This window comes from Oncorhynchus gorbuscha, linkage group LG08 (genome assembly GCF_021184085.1).
Source record: "Oncorhynchus gorbuscha isolate QuinsamMale2020 ecotype Even-year linkage group LG08, OgorEven_v1.0, whole genome shotgun sequence".
Classification (NCBI taxonomy): Eukaryota; Metazoa; Chordata; class Actinopteri; order Salmoniformes; family Salmonidae; genus Oncorhynchus; species Oncorhynchus gorbuscha.
Genome location: NC_060180.1, coordinates 2,874,967 through 2,892,019, shown reverse-complemented (window position 1 = coordinate 2,892,019; position 17,053 = coordinate 2,874,967). Strand labels below are relative to the sequence as shown.

General features: G+C 42.1%; 1 protein-coding gene across 1 annotated transcript in view; it reads right to left on the bottom strand.

Annotated features, from left to right (window-relative positions):
• Positions 1-8,980: 8,980 nt before the first annotated feature.
• Positions 8,981-17,053, bottom strand: part of LOC124041094 (protein eyes shut homolog) — a 222,873-nt gene continuing 214,800 nt past the window's right edge. Inside the window, exon 24 of the mRNA XM_046358258.1 lies at positions 8,981-10,118. Coding sequence (XP_046214214.1) covers positions 9,122-10,118 — 997 coding nt within the window. The 3' untranslated portion in view covers positions 8,981-9,121. The remainder of the gene's footprint in view (positions 10,119-17,053) is intronic.

The window sequence follows — 17,053 nt, the reverse complement described above, 5'->3', positions numbered from 1 at the left end:
CATTACCATCTAACATCCTTTACCATCTAACATCCTTTACCATCTAACATCCATTCCTTTACCATCTAACATCCATTACCATCTAACATCCATTACCATCTAACATCCATTCCTTTACCATCTAACATCCATTACCATCTAACATCCATTACCATCTAACATCCATTCCTTTACCATCTAACATCCCTTTACCATCTAACATCCATTACCATCTAACATCCATTCCTTTACCATCTAACATCCATTCCTTTACCATCTAACATCCATTCCTTTACCATCTAACATCCATTACCATCTAACATCCATTCCTTTACCATCTAACATCCATTTTTACCATCTAACATCCATTACCATCTAACATCCATTTACCATCTAACATCCTTTACCATCTAACATCCATTACCATCTAACATCCATTCCTTTACCATCTAACATCCATTACCATCTAACATCCTTTACCATCTAACATCCATTACCATCTAACATCCATTACCATCTAACATCCATTACCATCTAACATCCATTACCATCTAACATCCATTACCATCTAACATCCATTCCTTTACCATCTAACATCCATTACCATCTAACATCCATTACCATCTAACATCCATTACCATCTAACATCCATTACCATCTAACATCCATTCCTTTACCATCTAACATCCATTACCATCTAACATCCATTACCATCTAACATCCATTCCTTTACCATCTAACATCCATTCCTTTACCATCTACCAACATCCATTACCATCTAACATCCATTCCTAACATCCATTCCTACCACCATCTAACATCCATTCCTTTACCATCTAACATCCTTTACCATCTAACATCCATTCCTTTACCATCTAACATCCATTCCTTTACCATCTAACATCCATACCATCTAACATTTATCCATCCTAACATCCATTCCTTTACCATCTAACATCCATTCCTTTACCATCTAACATCCATTCCTTTACCATCTAACATCCATTCCTTTACCATCTAACATCCATTCCTTTACCATCTAACATCCATTCCTTTACCATCTAACATCCATTCCTTTACCATCTAACATCCATTCATCTTTACCATCTAACATCCATTACCATCTAACATCCATTACCATCTAACATCCATTTTTACCATCTAACATCCATTCCTTTACCATCTAACATCCATTCCTTTACCATCTAACATCCATTCCTTTACCATCTAACATCCATTCCTTTACCATCTAACATCCATTCCTTTACCATCTAACATCCATTTACCATCTAACATCCATTACCATCTAACATCCATTCCTTTACCATCTAACATCCATTCCATTAACATCCATTACTTTACCATCTAACATCCATTACCATCTAACATCTAACATCCATTCCTTTACCATCTAACATCCATTACCATCTAACATCCATTACCATCTAACATCCATTCCATTTACCATCTAACATCTAACATCCATTCCTTTACCATCTAACATCCATTCCTTTACCATCTAACATCCATTCCTTTACTATATAACATTCATTCCTTTACTATATAGCATCCATTACTTTACATATAACACATTACTTTACCATATTTTTAACATCCATTACCATCTACAATTTACCATCTAACATCCTTTACCATCTAACATCCATTACCATCTAACATCCATTACCATCTAACATCCATGATCCTTTACCATCTAACATCCATTCCATTTAGATATAACACCATCTAACATCCATCTTACATCCATCTAACATCGATTAACATTACCATCTAACATTGGAGACACATTGGTTTTACATCCATTCTATAAAGTTGCAAAAAGAACACAACAACTTCACTCAGCTTCACTCATGTATAAAATTAATGTTTTCAATTTTAATACAAAAATAGGAACAAAAATAAAAAATTTATGAAATCTCTGTTTTTGAAAAGATGTGGTTAGATATTTAGAATAATTTTTATTCATAAAATTATAAACTGGTATGGTCTTGAGAGAACAATAATTAATTCCAAAAACTCTTGCTCAAAGTGCAATAATACTCAGTTTTATTTGGTACCAAAGGAATGAGAAAAAGAAATATCTAGGATGATTAATGAATTCAACTCAGTGCATGACTGTGTCTGAAATGGCACCCTATTCCCTATATAGTGCTATGCGCCCTGGTCAAAAGTAGTGCACTGTATAGAGTGCATAGGCTGCTATTTCAGACACAGCCCATATGCGCCAAAATGTCTGATCTCGCATCGATAGAGATACATTAACTTATGACTCAGCAAATTAGCTCAGCAGTTGAACATTGACTTATTGACACCAGTAGAACAACGTGTCCAATCAGCTGATGTAGAAGATAGGAATACAATGAAAAGGCTATTAAGCACAATAGAGGATAGCATCAGGATGAACATCAGGAATATCACAGCCCTTAATCTGGATACAACGGCCTTGCAGTAAAGCATTTTCATTTTATTTTTATTTATCCTTTATTTAACCAGAAAAGACACTGAGATGAACATCTCTTTTTCAAGTGATCCCTGGCCATCTAACACACAGAGACACATTGAGATAAACATCTCTTTTTCAAGTGATCCCTGGCCATCTAACAACACACAGAGACACATTGAGATTAACATATCTTTTTCAAGTGATCCCTGGCCACCTAACAACACACAGAGACACATTGAGATTAACATCTCTTTTCAAGTGATCCCTGGCCATCTAACAACACACAGAGACACATTGAGATTAACATCTCTTTTTCAAGTGATCCCTGGCCATCTAACAACACACAGAGACACATTGAGATTAACATCTCTTTTTCAAGTGATCCCTGGCCATCTAACAACACACAGAGACACATTGAGATTAACATCTCTTTTTCAAGTGATCCCTGGCCATCTAACAACACACAGAGACACATTGAGATTAACATCTCTTTTTCAAGTGATCCCTGGCCATCTAACAACACACAGAGACACATTGAGATTAACATCTCTTTTTCAAGTGATCCCTGGCCATCTAACAACACACAGAGACACATTGAGATTAACATCTCTTTTTCAAGTGATCCCTGGCCATCTAACAACACACAGAGACACATTGAGTATGGTATGGTTTGTTTAACAGTGCAATCATTTGTTTTTGTTTGATATACATTTTAAAGGGAAAAATTGGAGTCTCGCCATCACTCTATTACCTTACCCAAGGGTTATCCCATAAGCCCCATCATGGGTATACAACGGCTGCCGGTCCACAAATGCCAGAAACATTGTTTTTTATACCTTGAATGTGAACACCGTTCTCAGTAATTACATTTCTATAGTACTAACCCTACTCCATACCCTAGCATGTGTACATGTTGACTTGAATGTAACAGTTCTAGTAATTTTTTCTATAGTACTAACCCTACTCCATACCCTAGCACAGTACACATTGACTTGAATGTCCACATGTTCTAGTAATTACATTTCTATAGTACTAACCCTGTGCCATATCCTAGCATGTGTACATGTTTTTGACTTGACACATTTTAAAGGGAAAAATGAGTCTCCGTTCTAGTAATTACATTTCTATAGTACTAACCCTACTCCATACCCTAGCAACATGTTGACTTGAATGTGGCACCATTCTAGTAATTACATTTCTATAGTTAACCCTACTCCATACCCTAGCATGTGTACATGTTGACTTGAATGTGTTGCGTAACGTTCTAGTAATTACATTTCTATAGTACTAACCCTAGTCATACCCTAGCATGTGTACATGTTGACTTGAATGTATAACATATTCTAGTAATTACATTTCTATAGTACTAACCCTACTCCATACCCTAGCATGTGTACATGTTTGACTTGAATGTGGCGTACTGTTCTAGTAATTACATTTCTATAGTACTAACCCTACTCCATACCCTAGCATGTGTATATGCCTCGGAAGCAGCATTGGAGTCAATTCCATTTCAATTCGAGTCAATACAGAAAGTAAACCAAATTCCAATTCCAATTTTTCCTCATGGAAAAGCATTAAAGAGAATTGGAATTTCAGGGAACTTTTTGAATTGACTGAAATGTAAATGGTATTGACCCAACTCTGCTCATAGGACAGTGGCTCTAGTCAGTAGCCAGTATGTGTAGTAAGACAGTAGACAGCTCTAGTCAGTAGCCAGTATGTGTAGTAAGACAGTAGACAGCTCTAGTCAGTAGCCAGTATGTGTAGTGAGACAGTAGACAGCTCTAGTCAGTAGCCAGTATGTGTAGTAAGACAGTAGACAGCTCTAGTCAGTAGCCAGTATGTGTAGTAAGACAGTAGACAGCTCTAGTCAGTAGCCAGTATGTGTAGTAAGACAGTAGACAGCTCTGTAGCCAGTATGTGTAGTAAGACAGTAGACAGCTCTAGTCAGTAGCCAGTATGTGTAGTAAGACAGTAGACAGCTCTAGTCAGTAGCCAGTATGTGTAGTAAGACAGTAGACAGCTCTAGTCAGTAGCCATTATGTGTAGTAATACAATAGACAGCTCTAGTCAGTAGCCAGTATGTGTAGTAAGACAGTAGACAGCTCTAGTCAGTAGCCAGTATGTGTAGTAAGACAGTAGACAGCTCTAGTCAGTAGCCAGTATGTGTAGTAAGACAGTAGACAGCTCTAGTCAGTAGCCAGTATGTGTAGTAAGACAGTAGACAGCTCTAGTCAGTAGCCAGTATGTGTAGTAAGACAGTAGACAGCTCTAGTCAGTAGCCAGTATGTGTAGTAAGACAGTAGACAGCTCTAGTCAGTAGCCAGTATGTGTAGTAAGACAGTAGACAGCTCTAGTCAGTAGCCAGTATGTGTAGTAAGACAGTAGACAGCTCTAGTCAGTAGCCAGTATGTGTAGTAAGACAGTAGACAGCTCTAGTCAGTAGCCAGTATGTTAGTAAGACAGTAGACAGCTCTAGTCAGTAGCCAGTATGTGTAGTAAGACAGTAGACAGCTCTAGTCAGTAGCCAGTATGTGTAGTAAGACAGTAGACAGCTCTAGTCAGTAGCCAGTATGTGTAGTAAGACAGTAGACAGCTCTAGTCAGTAGCCAGTATGTGTAGTAAGACAGTAGACAGCTCTAGTCAGTAGCCAGTATGTGTAGTAAGACAATAGACAGCTCTAGTCAGTAGCCAGTATGTGTAGTAAGACAATAGACAGCTCTAGTCAGTAGCCAGTATGTGTAGTAAGACAGTAGACAGCTCTAGTCAGTAGCCAGTATGTGTAGTAAGACAGTAGACAGCTCTAGTCAGTAGCCAGTATGTGTAGTAATACAGTAGACAGCTCTAGTCAGTAGCCAGTATGTGTAGTGAGACAGTAGACAGCTCTAGTCAGTAGCCAGTATGTGTAGTAAGACAGTAGACAGCTCTAGTCAGTAGCCAGTATGTGTAGTAATACAGTAGACAGCTCTAGTCAGTAGCCAGTATGTGTAGTAAGACAGTAGACAGCTCTAGTCAGTAGCCAGTATGTGTGCTAGCCAGGGAAGACCAGAGAGACCTGTTCACTCTTAGAAAAAAGGCTTCCAAAAGGGTTCTGTGGCTGTCCCCATAAGATAACCTTTTTGGTTCCAGATAGTACTCTTTTGGGTTCCATATAAAACCCTCTGTGGAAAGGGTTCTACATGGAACCCAAAGGGTTCTCCTATGGGGACAACATAAGAACCATTTTTGGTTCTAGATAGCACCTACAGCCAGGGAGATGTCAGGTATCATCTGATTTTTCTCTCTCTAGCTGAGAGGGGAAACTCTGCCCTTCCCCTCTACCCTCTCTCACATCTCCAGGGTCTCAATTTCTCTTTTGCTGTCAAATGATAAAGGTTTGCAGTAGCAGGGTGTTAGTGGTGGTGGGGGGGGGATGGAGGGGTCAGACATAGAATCCAAAGAGTTCAGAGTGGCAGGGTGGTAGTAGGTGGGAGGTGGGGATGGAGGGGTCAGACATAGAATCCAAAGAGTTTAGAGTAGCAGGGTGGTAGTAGGTGGGAGGTGGGGATGGAGGGGTCAGACATAGAATCCAAAGAGTTTAGAGTAGCAGGGTGGTAGTAGGTGGGGATGGAGGGGGACATAGAATCCAAAGAGTTTAGAGTAGACACAGAATGGAGGGGTCAGACATAGAATCCAAAGAGTTTAGAGTAGCAGGGTGGTAGTAGGTGGGAGGTGGGGATGGAGGGGTCAGACATAGAATCCAAAGAGTTTAGAGTGGCAGGGTGGTAGTGGAGGTGGGGATGGAGGGGTCAGACATAGAATCCAAAGAGTTCAGAGTAGCAGGGTGGTAGTAGGTGGGGATGGAGGGGTCAGACATAGAATCCAAAGAGTTCAGAGTGGTAGTAGGGTGGTGTGGGGCGATGGAGGGGGTTAGACACAGAATCCAAAGAGTTCAGAGTGGCAGGGTGGTAGTAGGTGGGGATGGAGGGGTTAGACACAGAATCCAAAGAGTTGGGGAGGGTGGTGTGGGGGATGGGGGGTTAGACACAGAATCCAAAGAGTTCAGAGTGGCAGGGTGGTAGTAGGTGGGGATGGAGGGGTTAGACACAGAATCCAAAGAGTTCAGAGTGGTAGTAGGGTGGTGTGGGGCGACGGAGGGGGTTAGACACAGAATCTGGCATCTGCGACGTGAGTAGCAAGGCCATCCTGTTATTTGCAGCGAGGGTTAAAGGTGATCATGGGCGAGCTTTGGGATGATCAACGCCAAGCTGCCCGTATGGATCCTTTCATTAGACACACTATGAATAATTGACATCCTTTATAATACCAGACCTGTCTGTCTGTGTTTGTCTCTCTCTCTCGGTTTCTCTCACTCACTCAACTGGTGTTATGGGCTACGTCCCAAATGGAACCCTATTCCATATGAAGTGTACTACTCTTGACCAGGGCCCACAATGTAGGGAATAGGGCTCCATTTGGGACATAATCATGGTGTCAGTCACTCAGTGTGGATTACTATTTTTAATCCTAATTCCCAATTTGTATTAAATCTTTATTCCTCTGAGGCCTTTGGTTGAAAAGAGGAAGTGATCCCAAGAGGGGCTGTAGGCTACAGAGGGAACTACTGAGACAGTGTGTAGGTCTGGGAGAGTTACAGTATATCCTCTTCACATGAATGAGCTGAGCCTAACCGAGCCAAGCTGTACTGTGCTGGTATGGTTACGGATCCACCACCTTAGTTGTTGGAAACGTGCAGGAATGGACAATGTGAAAGGAAGATATTAGAGTAAACACAGTAGGTGTCACGATCTTCCTCCTCTTCATCTGAAGAGGAGAGGCGAAAAGGATCAGAGGACCAAAATGCGGCGTGGTATGTGTTCATGATGAATGTTTAATTAAAGAAAGAACTGAACACTGCATACAAAAACAATAAACAAATAAAGACCGTGAAGCTATCATAAGGACTGTGCTGACACAAGCAACTAACATAGACAATCACCCACAAACAAACAGTGCAACAGTGCAAAGTATGATTCTCAATCAGAGACAACTAATGACACCTGCCTCTGATTGAGAACCACACTAGGCCGAAACATAGAAATCCCCAAATCATAGAAAATCAAACATAGACTGCCCACCACAACTCACGCCCTGACCATACTAAATAATGAATACAAAACAAAGGAAATAAAGGCCAGAACGTGAAAGTAGGCCTACGGTTTGAGTGGCATGATAAGTGTGAAAAGGGTATTAGAAGCCTACCTTTCTCACAGAGGAACACAGATGAATCCATACTAGTACAATAGCATACCACATGGAAAGCATGCCCAATACAAAGAGCTCAGAATTATCACGTTTCATTGGTAGCACTGGTTCTCCTATCTTCAAAAAGTTAGGAGCAACACATCATTTTTAATTTGTAGCAATGGTTCTCCTATCTTAAAAATATTGGAGCACCACATCATTTTTAATTTATTGAGACATTGGGCCTATGTGAATCCTAATTCATTTTTAAGGGCATCTCATGAAGAAAAAAATACATGTTCCTTTCAGGAAGAAAATATCACTTGTTGTTTCTTTCTGTCCCACCAAACGTTTGCATTTACTGGTACCATTTAAGCTACCAGGTTGTTAGGGCGATATGGGCAAAACAATCTAATTGTGATTTGCCTTGCGATATAGATCAAAACACTGGGGTAAACGGTTTGAATCCTAGAAATAGAGTGATCATTGTAATTCTATGGTTGGTGTTGTTTGGCATGAAAACACATGAAAAAGCCAGGTAGGAGATATGACAGGGTAGGAACCAAAGTGTTTGTCAGTGTTTCCCAGGGGACCCTTATCACATTTGAATAGAGATGTTATATTTTGACAAATATTTTAAACAATAGGCTACCTGATTCAGAACATGTCACAGCACAAACAATATGCTGATCACTGACTGGTACCAGTCTGTATTAGATCTAACGTTTGCTTTGCCCCAGCTAGAGCATTTAGCTAAATGGCATTTAGCTAGTTTGCGATTGGCTTTATGCTAGGCACACGCTAGCTACCGTAACTAACTAATTAGCATTTTGCACAGAGCAAGATACACAAAATAATAGTATAACATAGAAAACATCTGGATTCACATGTAGAAGTCATGTGGAAAGCAGCATTGTTCTTGTTTTGGTAGAGTGGATAAATTGACAGCATGCTGAGAGAATAAAGAGCATGGAGGACCTGTGTACTGCCTGCTTGAGTGACAGGAGGCGGGGCTTGGTGTGTGTGGTCAGAGGACAGGAAGCAAGCAGCCGCAGAGGGAGAGAGAGGACTCTGTGGCACTCGGAGGCCGCGGTAAAGCGGAGCTTAATCATTACAACAATTATTATCTGGGTGATTTTAATTCTAGACGCACTGGTGTTCCCAAATTAAAATTCCAGGTCGCACAGAAAATTATTTATTTAGGAGCATATGCCACCAAAGTGGTTACACTTTTAGTGCCAATACACTGCTGTATTCTACTTGTATGCTACCTAGTGTAAATAGTATGTAACAGAATCATAGACCTACCTTTCTCACAGAAGCGTCCAGTGAAGTGTAGGGGGCAGTCGCAGTAGAAGGACAGAGCTCCACTGGGCCTCTGCAGCTCATGGCAGGTCCCACCGTTAAGACAGAGGGCAGCATGGCAGACTGGTGGTGGTGGCTGCGTGGGAGCTATTGGTGGCTGGGTAGGGGCTGGTGGTGGGGAATGGGTAGTGGCTGTTTGCCAGGGCCGGGTAGGAATTGGCAGTAGTGGCCGGGTAGGCGCTGGTTGCCAGGGACGGGTAGGAACTGGACTTGGTTGCCAAGGACTGGTAGGAACTGGACTTGGTTGCCTGGGACGGGTAGGAACTGGACTTGGTTGCCTGGGACGGGTAGGAACTGGACTTGGTTGCCTGGGACGGGTAGGAACGGGACTTGGTTGCCAGGGACGGGAGGAACTGGACTTGGTTGCCTGGGACGGGTAGGAACTGGACTTGGTTGCCTGGGACGGGTAGGAACTGGACTTGGTTGCCAGGGACTGGTAGGAACTGGACTTGGTTGCCAGGGACTGGTAGGAACTGGACTTGGTTGCCAGGGACTGGTAGGAACTGGACTTGGTTGCCTGGGACGGGTAGGAACTGGACTTGGTTGCCTGGGACGGGTAGGAACTGGTATTGGTTGCCAGGGACGGGTAGGAACTGGACTTGGTTGCCTGGGACGGGTAGGAACTGGACTTGGTTGCCTGGGACGGGTAGGAACTGGTCTTGGTTGCCTGGGACTGGTAGGAACTGGTCTTGGTTGCCTGGGATGGGTAGGAACTGGACTTGGTTGCATGGGACGGGTAGGAACTGGACTTGGTTGCCTGGGACGGGTAGGAACTGGACTTGGTTGCCTGGGATGGGTAGGAACTGGTCTTGGTTGCCAGGGACTGGTAGAAACTGGTCTTGGTTGCCAGGGACTGGAGGGAGCCGGTTGCCAGGGACTGGAGGGAGCCGGTTGCCAGGGACTGGAGGGAGCCGGTTGCCAGGGACTGGTAGGAACTGGTGGTGGTCGGGATGGTGGTTGCTGGGTCCATACAGATGTGTTGACTCCTGCTGAACCTTGACCTCTCAGAGTGGTGGATATGGTGGTCCAATCATATGGACTTCTAGTGAAGGCATCTGGGGTACCTGGTGGGGCCCATCGGGACCTGGAATAGTATTCATAGAATAGAATAACTCACCAAAAGAAAGGAAGACTTTACATGAAGTCTACATTATAAAGGACTCTAACTCTATAAGTAGGTTAGAAACGGTTCATTATTTGTTTCTAGTTTATATATCTACAATAAACAGTTGAAATTGTGTGCTTGTCACAGCCTCTTGCCAAGGAATATTGAGCTTAAGGCTGCACTGGCCGTATTAACAGCACTACTCAAAAGCTGTACATATCTTCATGTAAAACGCTACCAGAAAAGCAATTGGCATTGACCAGTAGAGTGAAAAACAGTTTGGTAAAGGCTCACACGGTAGCACTCTGTTGAATCCAAATATAGATTTAAACACAGCAAATACATAATGCAGTGATATCAATAAAAAAAACAAGACCACGGTCCTGAAAATAGGCTTTGTGATAAACAACTCCTAACTGTCTGTATACAGGCTCTCCATGATACACGTGTTCATCATGTGATGAAGGTCAGTGTTTTCTGCGTCATAGTAACAGGCATCATAATACATTCATGGTTTAACTGCAGCGATCCCACAGGAACCACAATCAATTCATTAATTACACAATATCTAGGAATCTCAACATATAGGATGAGTCACAAAAGGCAGCCTATTCCCTACATAGTGCACAATGGCCTAACCCTATGAGCTCTGGTCAAAAGTAGGCTAGTGCACTAAATAGGGAACATAGTATAATTTGGGACCAGCCCTAATTTAATCTACACACAGGGATCAGCAAGGTTTTTTTTACACAGTGTGTTGATTTATTAAGATCCCCATTAGCTAAGGCAAAGGCAAAGGCAAAGGGGGATACCTAGTCAGTTGTTCAACACATCTTCACATTTAACCCAACCCCTCTGAATCAGAGAGGTGCAGGAGTCATTTAACCCAACCCCTCTGAATCAGAGAGGTGCAGGAGTCATTTAACCCAACCCCTCTGAATCAGAGAGGTGCAGGAGTCATTTAACCCAACCCCTCTGAATCAGAGAGGTGCAGGAGTCATTTAACCCAACCCCTCTGAAAGAGGGAGGTGCAGGAGTCATTTAACCCAACCCCTATGAATCAGAGAGGTGCAGGAGTCATTTAACCCAACCCCTATGAATTAGAGGTGAAGGAGTCATTTACCCCAACCCCTCTGAATCAGAGAGGTGCAGGAGTCATTTAACCCAACCCCTATGAATTAGAGGTGAAGGAGTCATTTAACCCCACCCCTCTGAATCAGAGAGGTACAGGAGTCATTTAACCCAACCCCTCTGAATCAGAGAGGTGCAGGAGTCATTTAACCCAACCCCTATGAATTAGAGGTGAAGGAGTCATTTAACCCAACCCCTCTGAATCAGATGTGCAGGAGTCATTTAACCCAACCCCTCTGAATCAGAGGTGCAGGAGTCATTTAACCCAACCCCTCTGAATCACAGGTGCAGGAGTCATTTAACCCAACCCCTCTGAATCAGAGGTGCAGGAGTCATTTAACCCAACCCCTCTGAATCAGAGGTGCAGGAGTCATTTAACCCAACCCCTCTGAATCACAGGTGCAGGAGTCATTTAACCCAACCCCTCTGAATCAGAGAGGTGCAGGAGTCATTTAACCCAACCCCTCTGAATCAGAGAGGTGAAGGAGTCATTTAACCCAACCCCTCTGAATCAGAGAGGTGCAGGAGTCATTTAACCCAACCCCTCTGAATCAGAGAGGTGCAGGAGTCATTTAACCCCACCCCTCTGAATCAGAGAGGTGCAGGAGTCATTTAACCTAACCCCTCTGAATCAGAGAGGTGCAGGAGTCATTTAACCCAACCCCTCTGAATCAGAGAGGTGCAGGAGTCATTTAACCCAACCCCTCTGAATCAGAGAGGTGCAGGAGTCATTTAACCTAACCCCTCTGAATCAGAGAGGTGCAGGAGTCATTTAACCTAACCCCTCTGAATCAGAGAGGTGCAGGAGTCATTTAACCTAACCCCTCTGAATCAGATGCCCGAAGCATCACGGAAAATACATTACAGACAAAAGACTTTACAACGTGTGTGTGTGCATCTATTAGTTCCACATACATGTCAGTACATACACACTACAAGTAGGTCACATGGGGGAGAGGTGTTGAAACAAGGTTTGCTGTTCACTTGCGCTGTATAAGATGGAAGGGAGTTCCATGCATTCCAATGGCTCTGTAAAATACTGTACGTTTTCTTGAATTTGTTCTGGACCTGGGGACTGTGAAAAGACCCCTGGTGACATGTCTGGTGGGGTAAGTGTGTGTCAGAGCTGTGTGTAATTTGACTATGCAAACAATTAGGAATTTCCAACACATTAATGTTTCTTATTAAACAAAATAATTGATGCAGTCAGTCTCTCCTCAACTCTTAGCCAAGAGAGACTGACATGCATAGTATTTATATCAGCCCTCTGATTAAACTGAAGAGCAAGACTCTCTGTTCTCGGTCAGCTGCAGCTTAACTAGGTCTTTCTTTGCAGATCTCGACCACATGACTGGACAATAATCAAGACAAGATAAAACTAGAGCCTGCAGGACTTGACCACATGACTGGACAATAATCAAGATAAGATCAAACTAGAGCCTGCAGGACTTGACCACATCACTGGACAATAATCAAGATAAGATAAAACTAGAGCCTGCAGGACTTGACCACATGACTGGACAATAATCAAGATAAGATCAAACTAGAGCCTGCAGGACTTGACCACATGACTGGACAATAATCAAGATAAGATAAAACTAGAGCCTGCAGGACTTGACCACATCACTGGACAATAATCAAGATAAGATAAAACTAGAGCCTGCAGGACTTGACCACATCACTGGACAATAATCAAGATAAGATAAAACTAGAGCCTGCAGGACTTGACCACATCACTGGACAATAATCAAGATAAGATCAAACTAGAGCCTGCAGGACTTGACCACATGACTGGACAATAATCAAGATAAGATAAAACTAGAGCCTGCAGGACTTGACCACATCACTGGACAATAATCAAGATAAGATAAAACTAGAGCCTGCAGGACTTGACCACATCACTGGACAATAATCAAGATAAGATAAAACTAGAGCCTGCAGGACTTGACCACATGACTGGACAATAATCAAGATAAGATAAAACTAGAGCCTGCAGGACTTGACCACATCACTGGACAATAATCAAGATAAGATAAAACTAGAGCCTGCAGGACTTGACCACATCACTGGACAATAATCAAGATAAGATAAAACTAGAGCCTGCAGGACTTGACCACATCACTGGACAATAATCAAGATAAGATAAAAAACTGCAGGACTTGAGCATGACTGGCAGGACTTGACCACATGACTGACAACTAATCAAATAAGATAAAACTAGAGCCTGCAGGACTTGACCACATCACTGGACAATAATCAAGACAAGATCAAACTAGAGCCTGCAGGACTTGACCACATGACTGGACAATAATCAAGACAAGATCAAACTAGAGCCTGCAGGACTTGACCACATGACTGGACAATAATCAAGATAAGATAAAACTAGAGCCTGCAGGACTTGACCACATCACTGGACAATAATCAAGATAAGATAAAACTAGAGCCTGCAGGACTTGACCACATCACTGGACAATAATCAAGATAAGATAAAACTAGAGCCTGCAGGACTTGACCACATCACTGGACAATAATCAAGATAAGATAAAACTAGAGCCTGCAGGACTTGACCACATGACTGGACAATAATCAAGATAAGATAAAACTAGAGCCTGCAGGACTTGACCACATCACTGGACAATAATCAAGATAAGATAAAACTAGAGCCTGCAGGACTTGACCACATCACTGGACAATAATCAAGATAAGATAAGAAAACTAGAGCCTGCAGGACTTGACCACATCACTGACTGGACAATAATCAAGATAAGATAAAACTAGAGCCTGCAGGACTTGACCACATCACTGGACAATAATCAAGATAAGATAAAACTAGAGCCTGCAGGACTTGACCACATCACTGGACAATAATCAAGATAAGATAAAACTAGAGCCTGCAGGACTTGACCACATCACTGGACAATAATCAAGATAAGATAAAACTAGAGCCTGCAGGACTGGACCACATGACTGGACAATAATCAAGATAAGATAAAACTAGAGCCTGCAGGACTTGACCACATCACTGGACAATAATCAAGATAAGATAAAACTAGAGCCTGCAGGACTTGACCACATCACTGGACAATAATCAAGATAAGATAAAACTAGAGCCTGCAGGACTTGACCACATGACAATAATCAAGGACAGAGCCTGCAGGACTTGACCACATCACTGGACAATAATCAAGATAAGATAAAACTAGAGCCTGCAGGACTTGACCACATCACTGGACAATAATCAAGATAAGATAAAACTAGAGCCTGCAGGACTTGACCACATCACTGGACAATAATCAAGATAAGATAAAACTAGAGCCTGCAGGACTTGACCACATCACTGGACAGATAATCAAGATAAGATAAAACTAGAGCCTGCAGGACTTGACCACATCACTGGACAATAATCAAGATAAGATAAAACTAGAGCCTGCAGGACTTGACCACATCACTGGACAATAATCAAGATAAGATAAAACTAGAGCCTGCAGGACTTGACCACATCACTGGACAATAATCAAGATAAGATAAAACTAGAGCCTGCAGGACTTGACCACATGACTGGACAATAATCAAGATAAGATAAAACTAGAGCCTGCAGGACTTGACCACATCACTGGACAATAATCAAGATAAGATAAAACTAGAGCCTGCAGGACTTGACCACATCACTGGACAATAATCAAGATAAGATAAAACAAGAGCCTGCAGGACTTGACCACATCACTGGACAATAATCAAGATAAGATAAAACTAGAGCCTGCAGGACTTGACCACATGACTGGACAATAATCAAGATAAGATAAAACTAGAGCCTGCAGGACTTGACCACATCACTGGACAATAATCAAGATAAGATAAAACTAGAGCCTGCAGGACTTGACCACATCACTGGACAATAATCAAGATAAGATAAAACTAGAGCCTGCAGGACTTGACCACATGACTGGACAATAATCAAGATAAGATAAAACTAGAGCCTGCAGGACTTGACCACATCACTGGACAATAATCAAGATAAGATAAAACTAGAGCCTGCAGGACTTGACCACATGACTGGACAATAATCAAGATAAGATCAAACTAGAGCCTGCAGGACTTGACCACATCACTGGACAATAATCAAGATAAGATAAAACTAGAGCCTGCAGGACTTGACCACATCACTGGACAATAATCAAGATAAGATAAAACTAGAGCCTGCAGGACTTGACCACATCACTGGACAATAATCAAGATAAGATAAAACTAGAGCCTGCAGGACTTGACCACATCACTGGACAATAATCAAGATAAGATAAAACTAGAGCCTGCAGGACTTGACCACATGACTGGACAATAATCAAGATAAGATAAAACTAGAGCCTGCAGGACTTGACCACATCACTGGACAATAATCAAGATAAGATAAAACTAGAGCCTGCAGGACTTGACCACATCACTGGACAATAATCAAGATAAGATAAAACTAGAGCCTGCAGGACTTGACCACATGACTGGACAATAATCAAGATAAGATAAAACTAGAGCCTGCAGGACTTGACCACATCACTGGACAATAATCAAGATAAGATAAAACTAGAGCCTGCAGGACTTGACCACATCACTGGACAATAATCAAGATAAGATAAAACTAGAGCCTGCAGGACTTGACCACATGACTGGACAATAATCAAGATAAGATAAAGATACAGATAAAACTAGAGCCTGCAGGACTTGACCACATCACTGGACAATAATCAAGATAAGATAAAACTAGAGCCTGCAGGACTTGACCACATCACTGGACAATAATCAAGATAAGATAAAACAAGAGCCTGCAGGACTTGACCACATCACTGGACAATAATCAAGATAAGATAAAACTAGAGCCTGCAGGACTTGACCACATGACTGGACAATAATCAAGATAAGATAAAACTAGAGCCTGCAGGACTTGACCACATCACTGGACAATAATCAAGATAAGATAAAACTAGAGCCTGCAGGACTTGACCACATCACTGGACAATAATCAAGATAAGATAAAACTAGAGCCTGCAGGACTTGACCACATGACTGGACAATAATCAAGATAAGATAAAACTAGAGCCTGCAGGACTTGACCACATCACTGGACAATAATCAAGATAAGATAAAACTAGAGCCTGCAGGACTTGACCACATGACTGGACAATAATCAAGATAAGATAAAACTAGAGCCTGCAGGACTTGACCACATCACTGGACAATAATCAAGATAAGATAAAACTAGAGCCTGCAGGACTTGACCACATCACTGGACAATAATAATCAAGATAAGATAAAACTAGAGCCTGCAGGACTTGACCACATGACTGGACAATAATCAAGATAAGATAAAACTAGAGCCTGCAGGACTTGACCACATCACTGGACAATAATCAAGATAAGATCAAACTAGAGCCTGCAGGACTTGACCACATCACTGGACAATAATCAAGATAAGATAAAACTAGAGCCTGCAGGACTTGACCACATGACTGGACAATAATCAAGATAAGATCAAACTAGAGCCTGCAGGACTTGACCACATCACTGGACAATAATCAAGATAAGATAAAACTAGAGCCTGCAGGACTTGACCACATCACTGGACAATAATCAAGATAAGATAAAACTAGAGCCTGCAGGACTTGACCACATGACTGGACAATAATCAAGATAAGATAAAACTAGAGCCTGCAGCACTTGACCACATCACTGGACAATAATCAAGATAAGATAAAACTAGAGCCTGCAGGACTTGACCACATCACTGGACAATA